The sequence below is a fragment of the Nyctibius grandis genome, chromosome 5 (genome assembly GCF_013368605.1).
Source record: "Nyctibius grandis isolate bNycGra1 chromosome 5, bNycGra1.pri, whole genome shotgun sequence".
NCBI classification, from domain to species: domain Eukaryota; kingdom Metazoa; phylum Chordata; class Aves; order Nyctibiiformes; family Nyctibiidae; genus Nyctibius; species Nyctibius grandis.
The window spans coordinates 67,230,227-67,251,487 of record NC_090662.1 but is presented as its reverse complement, the minus strand read 5'-3'; the positions used below and the strand labels follow the sequence as shown (position 1 = coordinate 67,251,487).

General features: G+C 37.0%; 1 protein-coding gene across 1 annotated transcript in view; it reads left to right on the top strand.

The window, feature by feature from the left end:
- TRIM24 (tripartite motif containing 24) overlaps window positions 1–21,261 on the top strand; it is a 66,903-nt gene that overhangs the window by 33,368 nt on the left and 12,274 nt on the right. Inside the window, exons 3-11 of the mRNA XM_068400901.1 lie at window positions 5,329–5,476; window positions 7,800–7,932; window positions 9,214–9,330; window positions 10,476–10,590; window positions 11,324–11,470; window positions 14,266–14,383; window positions 17,760–18,025; window positions 18,673–18,837; window positions 20,408–20,587. Of these exons, the coding sequence (XP_068257002.1) occupies window positions 5,329–5,476; window positions 7,800–7,932; window positions 9,214–9,330; window positions 10,476–10,590; window positions 11,324–11,470; window positions 14,266–14,383; window positions 17,760–18,025; window positions 18,673–18,837; window positions 20,408–20,587 (1,389 nt within the window). The remainder of the gene's footprint in view (window positions 1–5,328; window positions 5,477–7,799; window positions 7,933–9,213; window positions 9,331–10,475; window positions 10,591–11,323; window positions 11,471–14,265; window positions 14,384–17,759; window positions 18,026–18,672; window positions 18,838–20,407; window positions 20,588–21,261) is intronic.

Here is a 21,261-nt window from a genome sequence, read left to right as displayed (position 1 = left end):
ATGATAATGGAGCTTTTTGGACATTCCTTTGTAGTTTGACATTGGAACCATAAAAAAAGCTACACCATTCTATAAAGCTATCTGTTGTGAAACAGCAAAGTTAATAATAGTTAAACAGATCAGTGTCGTGTTCAAGGGGGAATATTATGAGGTTTAAGGATGATACATCCTTCTAATCAGTCTGTCTTGTTTTGCCCTTGAAGTAGCAAAGAGAAAAGAAAGAAAAATTGCCAGTAGCAAGATAGGCAACAGATCAGAGGAGTTAAAGTGGAAAAGAGACAGACTTGCAGGAAATATTGGATCAGAGATCATCCAAATTCTGTCAAAAACTGGTTGTTTTTATAGACATTTTCTACTGAGATGCTTAGTTTGGCTTTGATAGTTTGGCAGCTTTAGCAGGATGTTTAAGAAATCAGAATTAGAGGCAAGCCATAGGTTCTGTGCAAGTGACATGGCTTAGAACCACTGGTCCATATCTATGACTAGCTGTATACGTGTGTTGTCAGGAAGGACTGGTTTATTTCAATTCAAGAGAGACTGCAAAAAAAGGACTTTCAAATTCAAGTTTAGTTGTTTCAGGTTTAAAATGGTAATAATGCTAAAATACTTTTTAGCGTATTTCATTAAAACTGTAGGAGTGAATGGCATATCATGAAGCCTGGCATTGTAGGGCGAGAAAAATAACTGGAACTCATTAAAATGCCATCCATCTATCTAAAATCATGTTTACCTTATCTGAGCCTGATTTTAGCAGTTCAGTACCCTTCTTACAAAGCTGTGCTTTCTAGCAATTCCTACTGAAAACTTCAGGAGCAAAAGAAGTAAGCATAAAGAAAGTGTAAAACTACCTAGTATATGTTCCACAAGGGCTTTCCTGGCTAGCATTAAAGAGAATGTTAAGGATTTTGTGCAGGCTAATAGCATAGGAAGCTTTCTAGAAGAAAAGAGACTAACAGGAAATGCAGTTGTGATCTTTCTGAAAGTAATCCTTATAGGTTGTGGACAACTAGGACATAAATACTTTGAAAGAGCAGATCCTTTATAATTTTTGTTGCATTATTATTTATTGAAAAACTTAAAAATTATGGGATTCTAAAGAGAAGTTTGGAAATAAAAATTAATTATATTTGATTTATAAGAGTGAGTGGAAAGGAGCTTATAACCCAAGAGGTGTTACTGAAGCAAATGCTAAATTTGGATAATACTAAGGTAGACAAATGAGGGAATTTGGGAACTTAACAGAATAAAATTGTTTAATGCTTGTGCAAAGCCATGAAAGTAAAAATGAGAAGCGTGAGATTGATGCAGAAGAGAAGATCATAGTGATAACATTGGTGTTGCTGCAGCATATTGAACCTGCAGTGCATTTTAGTCTAGGTCCTAGTACTCATAGCTTCTGTGTTCAAAAGAGAGCACGTATAAAAATACTTTTTGATAGTGAGAACACTTTCTGTATCTTTACCAGTTACTGACCTGAAAGTTTTAAATGTTGTAGTAGGAATGAAGAACAATTGGACTTCATGTGAGATACTGGGAATGTAGTAACAAAACAAGTTACGAGTTTAAATCTGATACTAGATCTGGATACTAAGACAGCAAGTCTGACTGGCATAATAGAAGATTAATGAGGACAATTTAGAACAAAAAGTTTCTGTAGTTTTGTGTGGTGCCGGAGTAGCCACCATGTATTCTTCCAAAGAAGAACTACTATGCTAAATAGCTTATCAAAGCCATAGCCGTGGCCAATACATCTTTGAAAGCCACTGGTTTAGGGCAGTGGGTAATAGACTCAAGAAGAGTCACAATATGGTTTTGTCATGCTTCAAAGAGAGCCAGCTGTTGATGGGATGCTGGGGAAAGGAGGAGATGTTGATCAGGGTTCATGCATTTTGAGATACCAGCACGTGGTTTGTATTTAGTTACGTATAGGTGAGATTGTCCCAAAAGACAGGTGCTGTCTTTGGTGATTTTGTATGTGCCAAGTGATAGTTATATAACTATGAGCATTGATGGGTTTTGGCTCCAATATGGGAAACCATTGCATCTAATTTACGCTGGTGAAGTTTGGAGCGTTAGTTCACTGAATGTTCCTCTGGACTACTTTGCTCTCTTCCTTTGAAACTTGGAAACCATTGCTTGCTTATTTAATCTCTTTAATACTCAAAGTATATTTAGTTGGAAGAGGGGTTAGTTACTACAGTATCGGAGAAGACAGCTCTATTACCTCAACTCTTGCATGTAAATCTGTTTTTAAGTAAATATACAAGCTTTTACAACAGAAAAAATAGTACTTACCTGCCACATGCTGAGTGATTTCAGCTTTCATTAAATTTGAATGAAGGCTGAATGAACAATTCCCGGGGTTATAAATACTAAAACTAGTAACTGAATTAAATGTAATTACAAGGAAAACTCAATTAAAAATAAGTATCTGTCTAACCAGAATAAAGGCTTACAGGTTAACTAGGGAGAGTTTTCTTTGAAATCACTGAAGCACTGCTTGTATGAGTCACAAAAATAAGAGTGACGTAAGTTTTAGGTTTTGTAAGAGTATAGCAAATATTTGCAGGAGTTGTACGTCCATGTACTCTAGCTATATGACTTATTCCAATAACTAGGAGTTCTAGCAAAATCCAAGCTATATCTGAAAATGTATATTTCAAATAAGAAGTAGGTAGAAGCAAATCTAGTTTCTACCTAGAAGGCATAGCTATTTTGACAGCATGAGTTATGATGTCTATGAAAAATTTTAGAAATCTTTCGTCTCTCTTCCACTTGGTGGCTTTGAAGAGTATAAAGTTGGAACATATATATTTTTGGGGCTACAAAGGAGGAGTTTCAGTTCATTTGACAGCACCTGATTGTTGGTTATTGAATCAAAATCTTCATCTCATTCCAATTATAGCTGGTCAAACCAGTTGAAAAAAACCCTAAAGCATATTGAAAAAAAGAAAATAGACAAAGATCTTGGAATCTAGGAGGAATGAATAACTTCAGCAAGCCTTTGAACTTATGTAAATGGTGTAGCAAGTTTATCTGCCTAAGTTTGCTAAAGGTGACCTGGAAAGGCTGTTGTGGGGGCTTTTTTAATGTTAATTTTTTTTTAATTGGGTTCCTGCCTTTGTTTGTTTGTTTGTTTGTTTTATGTCTTTGACTTAAAGAATGCCTGAAAGGCTTTTTTGTTGTTTTTTTTCCTTTGCTTATTTTTTTTTCACTGTTGGGTTTTTTACACTAGAAAACTAAATATCCAAATATCAAATATCTAACTTGCAAAAACACCTCTGGGTATCTGGGGCATAGCATGATTGTACCTCTCTGGCAACAAGACTGATTTTAAAACTTCTTTCTTGTCCTGCAGTAGTTTACTACTCAGTCAGCAGTGCTGATGTAACTGATCCTTGGGCTACCACGATGTAGTCAATCTGGTTTTACACCACAGTCTTGCAGAGGGTTGCATTGGCACACCTGAGGAGGAGACAACTGGCAAAGGAGAAGGGAGGGAATTTCTTTCATGGGTGTTTCTGCCAGAGAAAATGTAATGTTGAAGTAACACCTCAGTGATACTTGCTTGTTCAAAATTTTTTTTCAAGAAGCTCTGCTGAGTCCTTAAGAATGCTGCTTTTTTTTTTTTGCAAGATGTCATTGAAATTAAGGGTTAAGAGCAACTCAAAATGTTCAATTTCCTCATTACAATTCACTTCCTTTAATTGCTTTACTTCCATTTTCTTGACTTTTTTATGATGTCCTGACTTTGATATTTCTCCCCGGTCAACTAGTCTGGATAGGACTAGATTTTTTATTGTTAAGAGAAGTGGGGAAAGAAAAAGAAAAAACAAGCAGAAGATTAAAAAAATAAGATTTTAAAAAATAAAACTTTCAGGCCTCCTTTTTGTAAAGAAAGAGAAAAAGGGGCATGAGCCCAGATTTTTCTCCTTTGCAGGTCACCTTTAATGAAAAGGAACTGCTTCAAACTCCCAAGTGACAACAAGAGAGGGGTCAACAACCCTTGTGTTGTAACTTCAGTTCTCAGAAGATAGTTGCTTTGAGAGGCAACATGATCCAGAAGCATAAGCACAGCATTGGGAATCTGGAACTCCTACATTCAAATTCCAGTTCTGTCAGTAACTTGCTATGTGGCCTAAGGCAAGTTTTGTGCTTATTTTCCTCTTTTTCTGGAAGGGGAAACTGGAACATAGTTCTACACATATATTATCTATCTGCATAGAATGTAAATATTTTCTTACTCTTTAACTTCATCTATATTTATCTTGTGTGGGTGCAGAAGTTGGAATTTTTTTTTATAATCGAACTGAAAACTAAACTAAAATCTAAAATTTTCTCCTTGTTGCTCCTGCTAGCAGAATTCTGTCACTGTGATCTGTAGGACATAGCAATCTTCAGACACCTTGAGGCTTTTTTTTTGCAGCAATGCTAAACGTTGATAGGCATGGATGGTAGTTACCTAAATAAGTATCTGTATAAGCACGTTCACTATTTTTAGCACCAAAACCCCCTTGACTACAGTGGCCTTGTAAAGGAGGAGTTAAAAATGAAATAATGTTATGAACTCGGGAAGTGGTGTTGTCCATCATTCACAGTTTTCAACCTGTTCAAATTGTGGATCCATTGGAATTTTTTCTTGTGTGTGTATTGACTCCATGCAGAGAGGTTTTGGTCTGTTATCAGATTTGTTTCCTTAATTAAATTTTTTTTCTAGATCTCTTGGGTATAGTTCAAAAGAGCCCCAGGAATTAACAGGCCACAGTTTGAAAATTGTTATGCATTGGTTGCAAATCTGTTCTGGGGTAGCTTTACTAATAAGCTTAACTGGAATGCTATCTTTAAGTGGTGGTGCAGAAATGCTTGGGAAGAACCCTGCTGTTCAATACTGTGTGTACTTCCTGAAACTCTAAGCAGGTGAACAGAAACTTAAAATTAAAGCTTCTGTGTGAACTGAGGGAGGCTTCTAAAATCAGAGCAGTGCTGATCGTGTTCTGTCCTTAGTAAGTATTTCACGAGAGCATATTGTATGTAGTAAACATTATATGGCTTCGAAATGTGCAGTGTCAGGCGGGAAATAATGGTTTGACTTTTATCATATCAGGTAAAGGTTTTAGAGTAACACTGGCAAAACAATCACTTTCTTTGAAAAGTCACATTCAGTTACTTTTATGCAGTTATTTATAGCGTTCATGTACCTCAGGCAGTTTTCTGTTCTGATTTCACTGTTTTCAGAAAACTGTAAACGTGCACTGATGATATATGAACAATAGCTTGTGTGTATATTCCGTATTTATTTTAACAGCTACCTTTTCTTCCTCATGTCAGGTGTGCACAAGCTGTGAAGACAATGCAGAAGCTAATGGGTTTTGTGTGGAATGTGTAGAATGGTTGTGCAAGACCTGCATCAGAGCTCACCAGAGGGTTAAATTCACAAAGGATCATACTGTAAGACAGAAAGAGGAAGTATCTCCAGGTAACACACTTGATTTATAATTGCACAAAAAATGTGTGTCCACATTGGAAAACTGTATTAGATCACCACATTTCTTTTTAAAGTGATAAATTTCAAAAATTGTATTCTTTAATCCTAGTAAATGTAGGAGGACAGATTAATTATGATATAATCCTTTGGTGCGTATGAATTAGCGGAACCATCTTATTTTTCTGGTTGGTAACAGATATGTTTTCATAGCTTCCTGCCTCCCAGTCATTTATTTCAATTTCATTGCTGAAGGCTGCAACCATTTGAACAAATTCTGGTGTTTCTTTGGCTGCTTTCCCATCTAAGTGGATCTCTTAAATGATCCAGCTAATAAAAGAGAGAACTTTATTTTAAGCATTAGATGCATTAGAACGTAGCTACTGAAAAGGGAGACTTTGTCATGGCTGGGGATACGACAGCTGTTTTTCTGTCAGGTTTTTCTGTCAGATAGGCTGCATGGTGGTAAGAAACCCTACAGATAGGTGTTTCATATGATTTTTTGCAGTGTTTTAAACCAATAAATACACATAGATTTTATCTTTCACCTGGAATGATTGCAAATGATTGTCTAGACTTTAGAGATCAGCTGCAGAAAATACTTCTTTATGCATTTGGCTTCTCTAGTTTTTCTAGAGGTCTACCAAGTGGTTTATATGAAATTTGTTGTTGTAGACCACAGCAAAAGGAACACTAATAGATTGTATTTTTTCAGCACTGATAATAAAGCATGCTCTGTTAGCAATAGAGCATGCCAGCATTCACTTTTTAGCTAAGTATATTTTCAGTTTGAAATGTTTTGCCTTAGAAATTACAAGGAAGTATGTAATTAATTGGGGTGTTTTTCCTCAGTAGGATCTATGATAATTCAGGTTGGAAGGGACCTCAGGAGATCATCTAGTCCAACTTCCTGCTTAAAGCAGTCAGCTATAAGATCAGATCAAGTTGCTCAGGGCTTTATCCATTTGGGCCTTGAGAACCAACAAGGATGGACGTGGTGTACAGTACAGCCTCTCTGAGAAATCTTGACTATTCTTATGGTAAAAAAGGTTGTACTTTTACTCGTTGAGAACCTCTTTTGTTTCAGTTTATGCCCACTGTGTCTTGGCTTTTAGTGGCATTGTAGGACAATTGTAAACATAATAGGATGCTGACAAACATTCTACTGGTCCTAATAAGTCCATTGGACTTGCATGATTTATCTTGTAAATGTATAAATTTTTATAAATTATTATACATTATTATAAATATATGTATTATAATATATATTCATTCCACTATATCTAGTCCTGTGAATTTTGTATATAACATGGGCTTTCACTTCTGTAATCTTTATTGCTTAATGGGTAGCTTCCAGTATGATGCTTTGGAGATATACACTATATTCTGTATCCTGCTTTCAGATGTGATTAATCAAAAGTGAGTACTGAGTGTACTTTCAGGAGAGGACAAAAGTAGTAGGTAAAAGCGTCTGACTGTTATGCTGAACATGAATTGGTGGTAGGAATGTTCTCTGTGCTTCAGGGCTCCTCCAAGTCTGATAGACAGTTTCAAAGAATTTTGACTGAGGGATACAGATCTGAATGTATCTTCTTCCAGGTTTCTTGAAAATAAGTAAATGAATGGGTATGGAGAAGAGACCTTGTTGATCTGCAGTGAAGGATGGGCTATAGCGTGAAGCCAGTTTTCATTACAGGCCATATAATCCTCATGAACTTAGCATCCAACCTAACTCATAAGAAATTAGGCTTTGTCAGTTAAATTGTTTAAAGAACAGATTTCATTTCTATCATCTAGTGGTGTTTCCTGTGCACTTTGGTATTTGCTCTCTAGAAACTGAAGTAAGACCCATTTAGAATGGGGTCCTGAAGGGATGGTAGTAACTTCTGGTTATTATATTCTGTATGTTTTACACTTTTGAATGCCCGTGTCTCGATATCCCCAAACCCCTTTTCACCCATTTGACTGAGAAAGAAGACAGCAATCTCCTTATTTACAAATAAGAAAGGAACTTGCTGGTTGTGCAATGTCTTTTGCAACTGCAACAGTACTGGCTACTCCTTTTGTAAATGGTTTTTTTTGGGGGGCCATAATAAGTTATGGTAAAATAGGTTCTAGACATTTTTCATGAGTGAGGGTGTTAGCTCCATGCTTGGTCAAGAGTGAGACATTGCAGTTTGAGCTTACAGCTGTTATATTCTTGATTGGGTGGCCTGATACACACTTCTAGCATCTAGGCAAGCAATATGGTAAGGAAAAACAGGAGAATGCAAATCTCTAATACCTTCAAGACTGACAATCCTTCTTTATTCAACAGAGGCAGTTGGTGTGACCAGTCAGCGACCTGTATTTTGCCCTTACCACAAAAAGGAGCAGTTGAAGTTGTATTGTGAAACCTGTGACAGGTTGACCTGCCGAGACTGTCAGTTATTAGAACACAAAGAGCACAGGTATCGAAACAAAGTTTTTTTTATGCAACTCACTTTATAAAAGGATAGCTTGAAGTTGGTTGTAGCTCTAGCTGTATGGAATACAGTCAGATGAAAAAAGTGCAGAATAAAATTTTCTGCTCAGAAAAGCCCACAAATAAACAGCGATTGTATCCAAAAGAGTGTGGCTGATGAATGCGTGATAGTTTAGAATAAAACCTAATTAATCCAGTTTTTAATCTGATGACTTAAGCACAAGACCTTTCTTTACTGTCAAGCTATTTGGATAGAATTTGTTGCTATGCAGCTCTTCAGAGAGTCCTTAGAAGGCACAGAGGCCATGTTATGCAACTGTACACTTACATGTAATTTCTCCATTTTTCCTTCAATGAAATGATTATATAACGGAACATTACCAAACAATTTCAGAACTGAGCAAGTGGGCATTTTTTCTGTGAAGACCTGAGGTTTGGCTATACTGTACTTTGACAACACTGTTTATAACACTCAAATCTTTGGGTCGCTGTTCTTTGGTCATCTCTTACTGGCCACCGAAGCTGAAAAGCGGGATTATATGCAACTTCTGAGTACAAGACAATAATCTGGCTGGCTAACGTATACAGTAGTGGTCTGGGACAGATGTACTCTTAGGTTAAATATTAATATGCTCATATACCTGATGCAACCACCCAAAGAACTTGCTTGCCTGACCAGGTGAACATCTATGGGTGGAGAAGTGTGGCCACTGTTGCTCCTTGTAACAGGCTAAACCTTGCTCTTGTAGAGTTGCAGTCTTTATCTTCAGTTCTCCTTTTCTTAGGATTTATAACCCTTTCAGAATGTGCCACCTCTTTTTTTCCTCAAATTGTTGATGATTTTAGTTCCTTGGTTTAAAATGTTGCTGACTTCTACTGACTCAGCGATATTTCTTCTTTCTTCTGTTCCTACATCCTTATCTTGCATGAAGTAATAGCTTACATGCACTTTCACTTACAAAGTGATGGCTACAGCACAACATTAATTTTTCTTTTGCTAAAATTGGGCTATGATCATGCAGTATCCCTTCATATTTATGAAATTCATAAATTCTCAAAATAAAAATTACAGAAAATATACTATAAATTAAAATATACTATAAATAAAATATATCGGCATTTGCTGACATATGCTTCCATGATGACAGTTAAGTTTTGGACTTCAGCATCTTTCTTCAATTAAAGAAGTCTTTTGTAAGGCACTCTGCTTTTTAGCGAGTATATTGTACCTTTTGCACGTGTAAATACTCACTGCTTTTTACTACAGGTACCAGTTTATAGAAGAAGCTTTTCAGAACCAGAAGGTGATCATTGAGACACTAATCACCAAATTGATGGAGAAGACTAAGTACATAAAATATACTGGGAAGCAGATCCAAAACAGGTATGTATCAGGTTTTGAGGTTAAAACTGACACAGAGGGCAACTTCATATACACTGTGATTTCTTGAAAACTTTAGATTAGTGCATTTTGTACCTCTCTCCTTTTATCCTTCCAGAAAGAGAAACTCTAAAATCTTCAGTTTCCCATAGTGACTGTTGCCTGTTTAATGTGCTTGGCTGTGTTACGTAACTCTTCTGCTCAGCCTGTGGACTTAATGGGCAGCAATAGCTTGCGTGCAACAAAACAACTTATGCAATAAAGACCGTAGAAGGCAGTCTTATATTCTTCCCTACAATCAGCACATTTATTTTCTTAGTGTAGATCCCTCTTAGCAAGTGAAAGGTTATGACTCATGTTTTCATAATGCTTGTGACACATATTTGAAGATTTATGTAATACTTTTATGCTTGGGGCTTTATTCACTTGGTACTACAAACCTAGGAGAAAAATAAATCTGTAACATGCGTGCTGCAGTAGGCCTTTGTAACTGCAGAGTTCAAAGGCCGTACCCAGGAAGATTTAACACAGTATGGGATGCTGAGTGCAACTTGGACTCCTCTTCTCTCTTTGCCTGTCTTTGAGAATGGTGGAGATGGAAAAAATCAGTAGACACCCTTCTCTTCTTTTGCTGCATCTGAGTGGTTATTCTCCCTTGGTTTTTCATAATATAAGATTATGCTTTGCTGTTACAAGTTTGAGCACTGTTGTTGAAACAGCTAAATTAGAAAAGATATTTATTGGTTTTGTTTCCAGAGTGCCATTCTACCGTAGATGGAAATTAGACTTAAACAGTTTTGATTGCCGTGGGCTGTTCCAGAAATGTGCCGTACAATTAAAAATCAAGATTTCAATTACAACAACCATTTAATTTTTATCAGTGGCAGATGTCAGTAATTTTACAGAGTTATGGCATTAGAATTTGCCACCAGTTAATTAATTTTATCATAGGTCGCTGATTCTTGCTCTTTCTATATCTCCCAGTAATTTTCCTGACTATAAGTATCTGATGGTATATGTATTAATTGGTGCATAGGACCAAGAAATATTGTAGTCTCAGCAACAGAATAGAAAGTGGGGCTTTTGTGCTCTTTGGAGGGTGGGTTTGTGAGCTAAAGAACATTATTTTCTATACTGTCTACTTACAGAATTCTTGAAGTGAATCAGAATCAAAAGCAGGTGGAACAGGATATTAAAGTTGCCATATTTACCCTGATGGTAGAAATAAATAAAAAGGGAAAAGCTCTGCTGCATCAGTTGGAGGTAATTTCATTTCTGTCATAAGAAACAAAAATGTCAGTCTTGATATTTTTTGGTGTGGATTCACATTAAAATAAAATCCATTTCTAGCATTAGCCACCTGTGCATGTCCTATCACAATTCCAAAGTGGAGAGATGTCCCACACAAGCCAGTTGAGCAAGTGGGGGTTTGGTGGGGGAGGGGAGGAGGGTTTGGATTTGGGGGGATTGTTGTTGTTTTGTTTGTAATTATTATCTGTGTTCCCTGCTTTGTGAATCAGGGCTGTCTCTGAGCCCAGTTTCTTTCTCCATGCTTTTGCAAGTCATAATTCTATGTGTCATGCATGAAAAATGTTTCCATCAGAATTCTTCATAAATTCAGCAATCCAATATCAAATCAAAGGAGAGAATTGTCTAGAATGGGTACTTGGAAAAATATTATCTCCCATTTGTGTTTTAAAAAGTATGTGCATTTTATAGAGAGGCACATAAATATTTTATATATATATATATACACGTATATATACATGAAAATGTCTTATAAGAGAAAATGGGAATCTGCACTGCACAGAAAGTCCTGCTGTCTTGAATAAATGTATACTGACTTTTCTGTTTGATATCTGCAGTCAGGGGGCAGGGGTGCTTTTTAGAAGAGCTAATTGAAACCACTTGAATTACAGGTATGAAAGCTAATGAAAGCTATTGCCTGTTAACTGTAAATTGAACCCTTTGACTGGAACTGCTTTTCTACTTGCAGACTCTGGCGAAAGAGCATCGGATGAAACTTCTGCAGCAACAGCAGGAAGTGGCAGGTCTCTCTAAACAGCTGGAACATGTAATGAATTTTTCCAAATGGGCAGTTTCCAGTGGGAGCAGCACAGCACTACTGTACAGCAAGCGCTTGGTAAGGGTAGGAGGAGAGCTCTCTCCATTTACTTGAGACTATAGTTGAGATAAATACGCATGCACACGCTTGTCAGTAACCCTAGGAAATTAGGCTTTTTAATGTCTTTCTACTAATTGGAACATTTGTATATAATTTTTCATGGTTTTCTCTCAAACATAAATACAGAATGGTTCTAATAATTTAGCTCTCTGGTCATGATTCTCTCCTGTTACATTACAATAGAATTGTTGTAGATCTGTAGAAGTAAGGACAGCTCCTTTTCTCTGGAGTGAAAACCATGAAGCCATGAAACACTGGGAAGAATGTTGCATGTCCTTACATCACCATTGAGGTTCTTTTCAGTACTTGTTAGAGCTTCTGAGTTCAGAGAAAGATGGTATTTATATATCATAGAGTCTAATATCCAGCATTTTAATGTAAAAATTAACGTATTGCTTTGTTCTGTCAGACTCATCTTCCACTAAAAGTCTTCAAAAATTGATAAAAATGAAACTGAGGCTTTTGCTTGTCCGTTTAAACAGTTATGAAGCTAAATATTTCAATGCTATAATGACACAAGATCTGAGTGCATATGGTGTCACTGAGCTGACTGCTCATGATGAACAGAAATCCTAATAGGCTTGAAATTAAAAGCAAACAAAAAGCTGACCGTGATTTGTCCAGAGGTTACTAGATTGTACTAGCCTGATGACAGAAATCTGTGGCAATGTTGAGGAAAGGTGCTAGATCCTTTTTTTCCAATTCCTGTAACTGGATCACAAAGGTTTGGGGTTTTTTTTTTTTTATTTTCTCATTGTTTAGTTCAGAACCTACTCAGGGGTTTTGTGGGGCTGGTTTGTTTGTTGTTTGTTTTTGGGGCTACTGGGTTTTGGTGGTGTGGTTTTTTTTGGCTGTTTTTTTTTTTTTGATACCCATTAAAATGCTGCAGGCTATAGCAAATAGTGGAATATTACCTGGTTTTATCAACTTCAAGTAGCTAAATTCATTTGGCCTGCCTTATACTGCCTCACCAAGTCATAATTTTTAATTGAATAGAGAAAAAGGGTGTCACACTGAGTCATGCTGTTTATAATTGCTTAGTGTTGCCACAAAGACTTCTGCTATATGAGTAAGAAAACAAGTTACGTTGCAGGCGTCTCAATCTTATAAACATTATGCAGTTGAAGAAAAAGAGCATCTAGCCTATAAGGCCTCAGAAAATGAGAAATATTTTTCAAAAGAACAGATGAGCTTTAGGCTCCTGATTTTTCGCTGAAAGTTGGTGTTACTGGGGAGTTGAGTAGCTAACCTGTCTCTGGACATCTGGGAAATCTGTTCCTGAACAGTGATACATAGAGGAGCATGTTAGACTTCTGCTCCAGCATACCCAACCACTTGAAACTAGGAGGGAGGGATGCGCAGCAGACTTAAATTCAGAGTTACAGCTAGGAGGCAATGTCTGTACTTCAGGGACATAGCATACTAAACAGTTTGCAGGAAGACATCGGTCTCCCAGCTTAGTCCTCTAGCATGAACAAAACACTGGTAGCTACCACTGTTACTGACAGGGGTTGACTAGTCTAGTCATTGAGTTTACGTACAATATATGTGCATGCACAATAGGAGAAATATATGGAGCAAACTATGACAAGAACTGTGTGCAACCAGTATTGGTGACAGGACAAAAGACTAGAATTTTTATAGTGTAGTATACTTGATTCTGGTAGTGTACACAGAAATCCTAGGAAATCTATATTCAGAATAGTAGTGCACTTAAAATTTTCCATGGTCATTAAAAAACTTAAGTATTGCTAAATGTTTTTTGTATCTGGTCTAAAACTGACCTGCCTGAAATTGAAAGAAAAAACTTGTAAACTGGAAGCTCTTGTAAAATTCTCATGTAAAAGTTAACTAGTATCATTTTAAACAGGCAAGATGATTTTGCTAAGTATGTCTCCTGAACTTTTCCAGGAAATAATCTGTTATTCAAGAAAAATAAGTGTTGAACTCCTAAGTTATTTCTGTATCTGCAGTGTGTTACTCTAAAATTAGTGCCTGTGTTAGATATTTCTAGTGAAAAAACTGCAAGAAAATATTTTCTTTCTAGGAACTAGATAAATACGGAACATTTGATAAGAGTATTCTGTTTCTGTAATGTAATCATAGTCCAGTCCTTTGGAACCAAGGAGCTGGAAGAGTGAAAATATCTGTGAATCTGAGAGTTTTCAAAGATAAAGTTATAAAATCTGTTCTTTGGCTCTCTGAAGAAAATTTAAATTTATTACAAAGGAAAACTCCCTGTGATGATATGTGTTGCCAAAAGGATGGGATACTTTTCTTTGAAAGAGAAATGAATGGGCTAACATAGGTTTTGGGGGAAAAAAAACCAGCAATGGTTATGTGAATCTGTACTTCACTTGCAAGTAGTTCAAGTCATTGAATGTAATGACCAAGTTTGTGGAAGGGTATGTATTTCTACAGGGGAGAAGAACTGATTTTCTTTAGACTGTAGTTGATTGCTTTTTAAAACTACTTTAGGAATAAGGGAAAGATGTTAAGAATACCTCTTTTATTTGTAACTTGCACAAATTTCTCCGTCTTTCACCTCAGTTCTCTAGGGGCTTGTTCAGGGGTTTTTTGTTGGTTTTGGGGTTTTTTTTGGGCTTTAGGGGTTTTTTAGGGGTTGGTTTTTGTAAGGTTTTTGTGGTTGGTTTTTTTTTGATTTTTTTTTTTTTTTTGTAAGATGACTTACACCGTTCGGACACGTGGCTCTGGCCCCAGAAAAAAAAAATCTTGTTTTATTCTTGTTCTAGATTACGTATCGACTACGGTATCTTCTCCGAGCAAGGTGTGATGCTTCACCAGTGACTAACAATACCATCCAGTTTCACTGTGATCCTAGCTTCTGGGCTCAAAATATTTTCAATCTAGGTATGATAAAGTTTTATTAGCCCTGTGGAGTCTTGATCCTGTTTTGAAAGCAGCTTTCTTTTTGTGAAGATAAATAGCCTCCATGCTATTAATTTCTTGTTTTGCTTTGTTAGATTTATTTCCTTACCTGTAGAAGACATTTACAGTGCATTGTATGGGGAAAAAGTATTATTTGTGAATACTTACTTATAAAATATTAACAAACTTACCTTGCTTGAATGGTATGTGTGATGGTGAAAATAGCAGCTTTCAGTTTCCTGGGCAATACGCATGCACGTTCCTTCTGGCTTCTGAAACAAAGAACACAATCTATTACCCTACTTCACATCCTAAGATTCCAGAAGTCAGTCTCATTCTACATCTTTCTTCTGCTTCAGTCCCATCTTCCCAAGCTGAAACCCATAGCAGCAGCATAATATGTTCAAGAACCCCCATTTGCTCCCTTTTCATGCTGAACAATAAGCCTCGGAGAACTGAGATGGAGAGTAGGGGAAAATGCCAAAGAAAAACAGAATAGGGAAGAGAACACTACTTTTTGGCAGTTGTCTTTTAGATTGTCTTTCTCAAAGTTGTGGGGAGGAATTCAGGAGAAAGCTTGTTTTTAACAGAGTTGTAAATGTACTCCATCTTCATTATCTTAATAGATTTTGATTTAGTCTCCAAACTGGTCTTTACATTTTTTCTTATAGCTATAAGTTGCTAGGGATTTTTATGATACTGGTGAATCCCAGAACCTGGAAGCTTTGCAGGTAGCCTGCTTGTGTGATTGCCTGAAAGCCTGCATTTAATGGAGATAAGCATCCTAGGAACTCATCAGCTTGGGAACAGGAATTGAAGCTTAGAGGTCTTTTTAGGATTTTGACTGCTGTCATGCTTCCTTTTTCTCTCCACTATTAGCTTGATGGGCATTTTTGGTTTTCCATCATGTGCAGAATGCTTTGCGAGATACCCGTGGGAGCTTTTCTGCCTTTCGTCAGAAAATGCAGTCCGCTCTACAAATGCACAGAGAGGTGCAAATGTATGTTTCTCTACAACAGCAGAGAAAGAAGCGCTTTAAGGCGAACAAGCTCCTTTCCCTACACACCAGGACACTGGATGGTAGCAGGGAAATTCTCCAAGTTCCTTCTTTGTAAATAATTTTCTTTGGGAAAGGAATTGAAAGTGAATCTCTTGTTTCCAGAAACAAACTGTCAAGCTGTGTGGTAATAACTGTGAAGTGCTGCTAAACTGAGATGGTGCTTGTCAAGAGGGGACTTTTTCGTGTGTTTGGTTTTGGTTTTGGTTGTTTTTTTTTAAAAAATTTGTTTATTTAATGCACTGCTGAAATATGTTCCATTAAATTCTGAAAAGTGCTACAATAGAAATGGCACCTGTATAGATCAGCATAGGAGTTCTTGTAACAGTTTATCTATTTGTGATAGATAAAACGAGATCACATTTATCTGTCTGATTTCAGAAATCACAGCCTTTAGGCTGTTAAGTTTATGATCAGACATGTTCAATTTCTGTAGATAAACCAGATTTAAGAACCACTAAAGAAAAATAAAATAAAGTCTGAGTAAAGAAACAAGTTACTTTGGGAATGGCTTGAATTCTAGTCAGGCTGCATGTTGCTGGCAGTGTGATAGCATCTGTACACTAGTAGGATAGCTCACTTACGGATTTCAGAATGTATTTAAGAAAAAAATTACAACATTTAAAGTGTTGTAATTCCACAAATCGTGTGATAGCCCATGGTTTTCTAGAATAATGGAAGGGAATCATTCTCTGTAGTACCTCTGGGTAAGTAACTTTATACCATAGATGTTAAGTCTGGAAAGACTTTTGAAGATGTAATTAGACTTGGAGAGAAAAAAATAAAAGTGCAGTATGGGTTTGACAGTTGATTGTAGTACAGTCAATACCATTCTTTGTCAAAGTAATTTGTTTTCTAGAGAAAGAAAACAGATCTATTTTGACGGTAGTGAAATATTTCATAGAGCCGTATTATGGGAAACAGTATTATTCATTTGCATTTTTCTCTGCTCACTTTATGTGAAACATTGACTAGACCTGTTACAGGCTTAATAAAGGGTATTAGGCAATAGGTTGGTAGGTTTTTTCCATTTTGTTTAGCATATTTAGTATTTTTGGTAATGACTGATGTGGTAGAATCATAATTAAAATGTATGCAACACCAAAATTACCAAGTGTCAATATGAAAATAGTATTGTTGATGTTAGCTTTCTGCCCTGCTCTGCACTACAGTATGTTGGCTGGCCTAGACTGCCTCTGTACCTATGTCTAGATAGGGGACCAGAATGATGCTATTTGCATAGCTCTCAGCTCTTGGGATGAAAAAGAGGAATATAAATTGCAGGAAGTTTCCTCCTCCTTCAGATAATCTACCCCCAAATGGCTAGACTGCACAGGATCCACAGAGACTGATGGATATGGGGAGAGAGGTGGCAGAGGGTGATTCCAAGTTCCGCTGTAACAGTGATTGTCAAACTGTCATGTGCTGTGCCTACCTCATGAGGTGAACTCTCCTGGGAAGCAGCCCTAAACCTCTGGGAGAAAAGGGAGTATGAGGTGTCTATCTCCCACTTGATTGAAAAGCTGTTGTGCAATGTCCCACAGATCACTGGCATTTTTTAACTCTCAGTCTTGGACCATAACTTTCCCTACTTCACTGTGTTTTAAACAAAGAAAGTGTCTTTGTCTTTTCCTGTGCAAACAGTGTGCTGTTCCCTTGAATCACATCAAGCTCTGTTCTAGTTGGAATTCATGTTTCTTGGATGAGGTAGTCAGAATTTTACATGAGAGTTTCATGTAGTCACACCATATATCTCTTCGGATAAAATCTCTCACCCAGTATTAATCTCTGAAAGTTTACCTGTCTAGTCAAATTTCCTTCTAAGTCAGAGGAGAGAGATGAAACATCTCCTGGAGGTGCCCATCACATCCTAGAATTGGTGGTGTGTAGCAACTCCGAGTATCATTTGAGTATTCCATGATGTTGACTTGGAGGCCAGAAAGGATCACAATACGTTTAAGTGTTACGATACAGTTAAATCTTTTTATCAGATGATTGGATCAGGATATACTCTTTCCCATTGAAACCTTGCTCCCTTGCTCTTCTGGAAAAGCCAGGACACCTTCCTAGGAGAATCTACCCTATAGAGGAAGCTGCAGCACAAGACAATTTGCTATAAAATGCAACTTTTCAGGGAAACAAACAAAATCAAAATGGAGTCCTCTATCTCATGTTTATCTATTCTTTACGTTACAATAATGAAAGATGACCTCATGGTATAAAAGGAATTAATTGTGAAAAATAGCATTTCTGCTAACTGCAATATTTTGGTATTAATTTTATTTATTTTGTTTAAACTAGGTTCTTTGGTAATTGAAGACAAAGAAACCCCACCACATATGCCCAAGAGCCCTGTGATGGAAACAAACTTACAGCCACCAGGCAGCTTACCTTCAAACCAGTTGTCTAAGTTCCCAACGCAGATAAGCTTAGCTCAGCTCCGACTCCAGCACATGCAGCAACAGGTCATGGCTCAGAGACAGCAAGCTCAACGCAGAGCAGGTCCAGTAGGTTTACCAAATCCAAGAATGCCAGGAGCCATGCAGCAACCTCCTGCTTCTCATCAGGTAAGTTATGACTATTTCCAGTGAAGACTCTTTTTTCCATGGCACTGAAAGAGAAAGTAAAGCAAGATAAGAAAAAAGAAAGAAACTAAGTTTAGATACATAACTTCAGGTAGCTTCGTCTTTAGCATGTGGCTATGTAAATGGGTTAGGGAGCATTTTCTTTACTGAGAATTGAATGAGCATTTTAAACTTATCTGGCAAAATGTGTGGTAGCACTCAGCCTATTTTTATTCATTAAAAAAACCACGTGGTATCCAACCATATATAGTGCTGAGCTACATATTTTGTATTTTTGTCAAATGATTAAAAAGTGAATCTGTCATTAGGTTTTTTGCAAGGCTCTTTTTGAATAAAACTCTGTGATTGTCCCATATAACTTTCAGAGTTGGAAATACTCTCACTGGCTCTTGTGATGTATCTGCGTTTGTTATATCAGAATAATTCAAAACTATCTGCAAGGTTTTGTTTTTAACATTGAAAATCAATGTGTTGTGTGATCATTCAGATAAATGGTGTGGTTCTATTTGTTTGCATCTAATTTGTTAAGAGTTTCAGAAGTTTAAAAGAGTCACTTGGTCAAAATCGCTGCAACATTGACCAGATATCAGCTAACTTGCAGAATTGTTTGTTTGTTTGCTTTCATACAGGCACCTCCGCGCTTGATTCATTTTCAGAATCATAGCTCCAAGCCCAATGGTTCAACTCTTCCTGCACAACAGATGAGATTTCCTCAAAATCAGACCCTACCAAGGCAAGCAATAAAGCCCAGCCCACTGCAAATGGCATTCTTGGCACAACAAGCTATAAAACAGGTAGAGTTTCTTTCCCTTTTCGCTTGCCATGTAGAAATAAAACATCAAATGTCTTTATCATCGTACTTTTATATTACGTTTCTAGAGTGCTTTTCAGTTAGAACAGAGACTGCAATTTTCTCTATGACAAGATACCCACAGTTTTCTTGATGAGATAACTGTCAAGTTTCTTCATTTTGACAGTTCTAAGCAGCTGAAGCATTCCGAAAGTGAGCCACTGTGCGTGCTGTGTAGGTGTTTCATTCTCTTGTTTGCCGTTACCGTGATTTCTGGTCACTTACGCAAAATGTAACATGGCCATGGTCTGCACACTACAATCAGTGAATAGACAAAATAGTCGCTTTAGCTTGATGTTAGCGACTTCACTAGGAACCAGGTAAAAGCTTGACTAAAAAGCTAGAGCTGCCACCATTCTCCAGAGTATGCCAAATCTGAACTTTTACAGATGAGGAGAGAAAAGAAAGTCCACAGTTGTGGGACCTCTGCTGAGTAAGACTGATCAATACCCATCTAATCAGCAGCTGAACTGGGGCAGAAGCAAACTTGTCATATGTTTTCTGGATGCCCAGGAAGGCAAATCTTTATTAAAAAGCAAATTAACACGAGTTGTTAGGTATGTGGAAGGAAAGAAAAAATTGTGTCACTAGAGGTAAGCAGGGAAGAATCAGATGAGTCTGATCTGTGACCTGAGAAGCGGAGTAATACCATTCATGTTTGCAATGCTTATGATGTCAGAGAACTAATTCCAACTAAACTGAAGAACCAACTAGATTGAAGAAAGTTGTACAGTATCTGAGAACCTGGAGTAACAAAAACTAAGTCGCTTCTGTGCTTCTGAAAAGAAGGTTGGCCTGTCTGCAAGCCTTTCTTTCAAGTATTTTCATAATCTAGTAATGACTTCTGAAACTAGAAGCCAGTAAAGAGAATTACTGACTAAAAAGGAATTGAGCAGAGTCAGATTTTGCCTACGGTTGCTGTGAAATTCCATTAAAGTCATTGAAAACTGCATATGTCTAAATGAGAAAGAGATTTAGTCTGACTTGACTGTGCACTTCATATCATGGTGTTAAACGTATATGTGGGTGGAGATCCGGTCAGCATTTCAAATTCTTAATCACTTTAAGTTGTTAAGGGAAGCACAACATCAAATACTTGATGGTGTCCAACTGACACTATGGCTATTTACTTAATAAAGCGTTAGAGCGGTTGTGCGTTCAGCCTATTATCTGTAATGCTTTTATTTCACTAAAACTGTTACATGTCTCCCACAGTACTGTCAATGCAGCATGAAATAGTAATAGATACTTAACATCGAGATACAGCTTTGAATTTAAGAATTCACATTCATTTCTGCTATTCATAGCTTTCAACTACTTGTCATCTTCCCTTGTCTTGTAAGATTGGTTCTTGAAATTAGATAACTTCAGAGTAAATCAGGATTTTATGTTTGAATTCGGCTTCCTGAACTAAGCTGCTTGTTTAATGGCTGAGATAGAACCAGTATATGCAGTAGATGTGATCTGTTGAAAAAAATAATTCTGAATTGTGGATTATCATATTTTCTTTTTAGTGGCAGATTGGTAGTGGACAAACTTCAACTGCCCTTTCAACTGCAAGCAGCACATCATCTACTCCATCCAGCCCCACAGTCACTAGTGCTGTAGGATGTGATGGGAAGACATATGGTCCCCCCGGGATAGATTTGAGTTCTCCAGTGGGTAGCTCCTACAATCTACCATCTCTTCCTGATGTAAGTGTAACATAAGAGCAATATTTTATGGATTCTGTTTTGAAGTAAGTCTTGATATTTGTGAGAAGTAGAAACCTTTTAGACTGAAATTATTGCTCTGTTTGTCAAAATGAGACAGTTTCAGAAAACAACAATGCAGGATTGCCTAGTTGTTGCTGGCAATATTCAGAACTGTTCTGGGAGACAGCTGTTAGGACAACTAAGAAAAATAACATTGCATGTTGTAATTGTAATTGGACTTATTTGGATGCTGCATTTTTTTCCCCACCCCTTGTAATGATACTAACAAAAATGACTTAGCTTAGCTTTCATTTATCAGTGTCCATAGATAGCACTGGTTTGCTGATGGTTTTTCTAGTAAATTTTTAACACTTTTTTAATATATTGAGAGGGCTATCTTAGGTAGGTATTAATTGTTGGTATACTGGATATGTTCCTTATATCTTTTCCTTTTGGTGCTTCATTTCTTCATATATCCTCTAAGATGCCTGTGAGCTGGTGATAGGAGCATCATAAGATCATCTTTTCTTAAGCTTCTGAACTTCTTTCATAGTTTCTTCTGATTGGTACATGTTTGTCAGAGGTCTGCATTAGAGCTGTTCAGTTTTAGTCAGTTGACTTTATTCTTTCAAATAACTGCCAAGCCTATTTTTGTGGGTTAAGGTTTAGATATG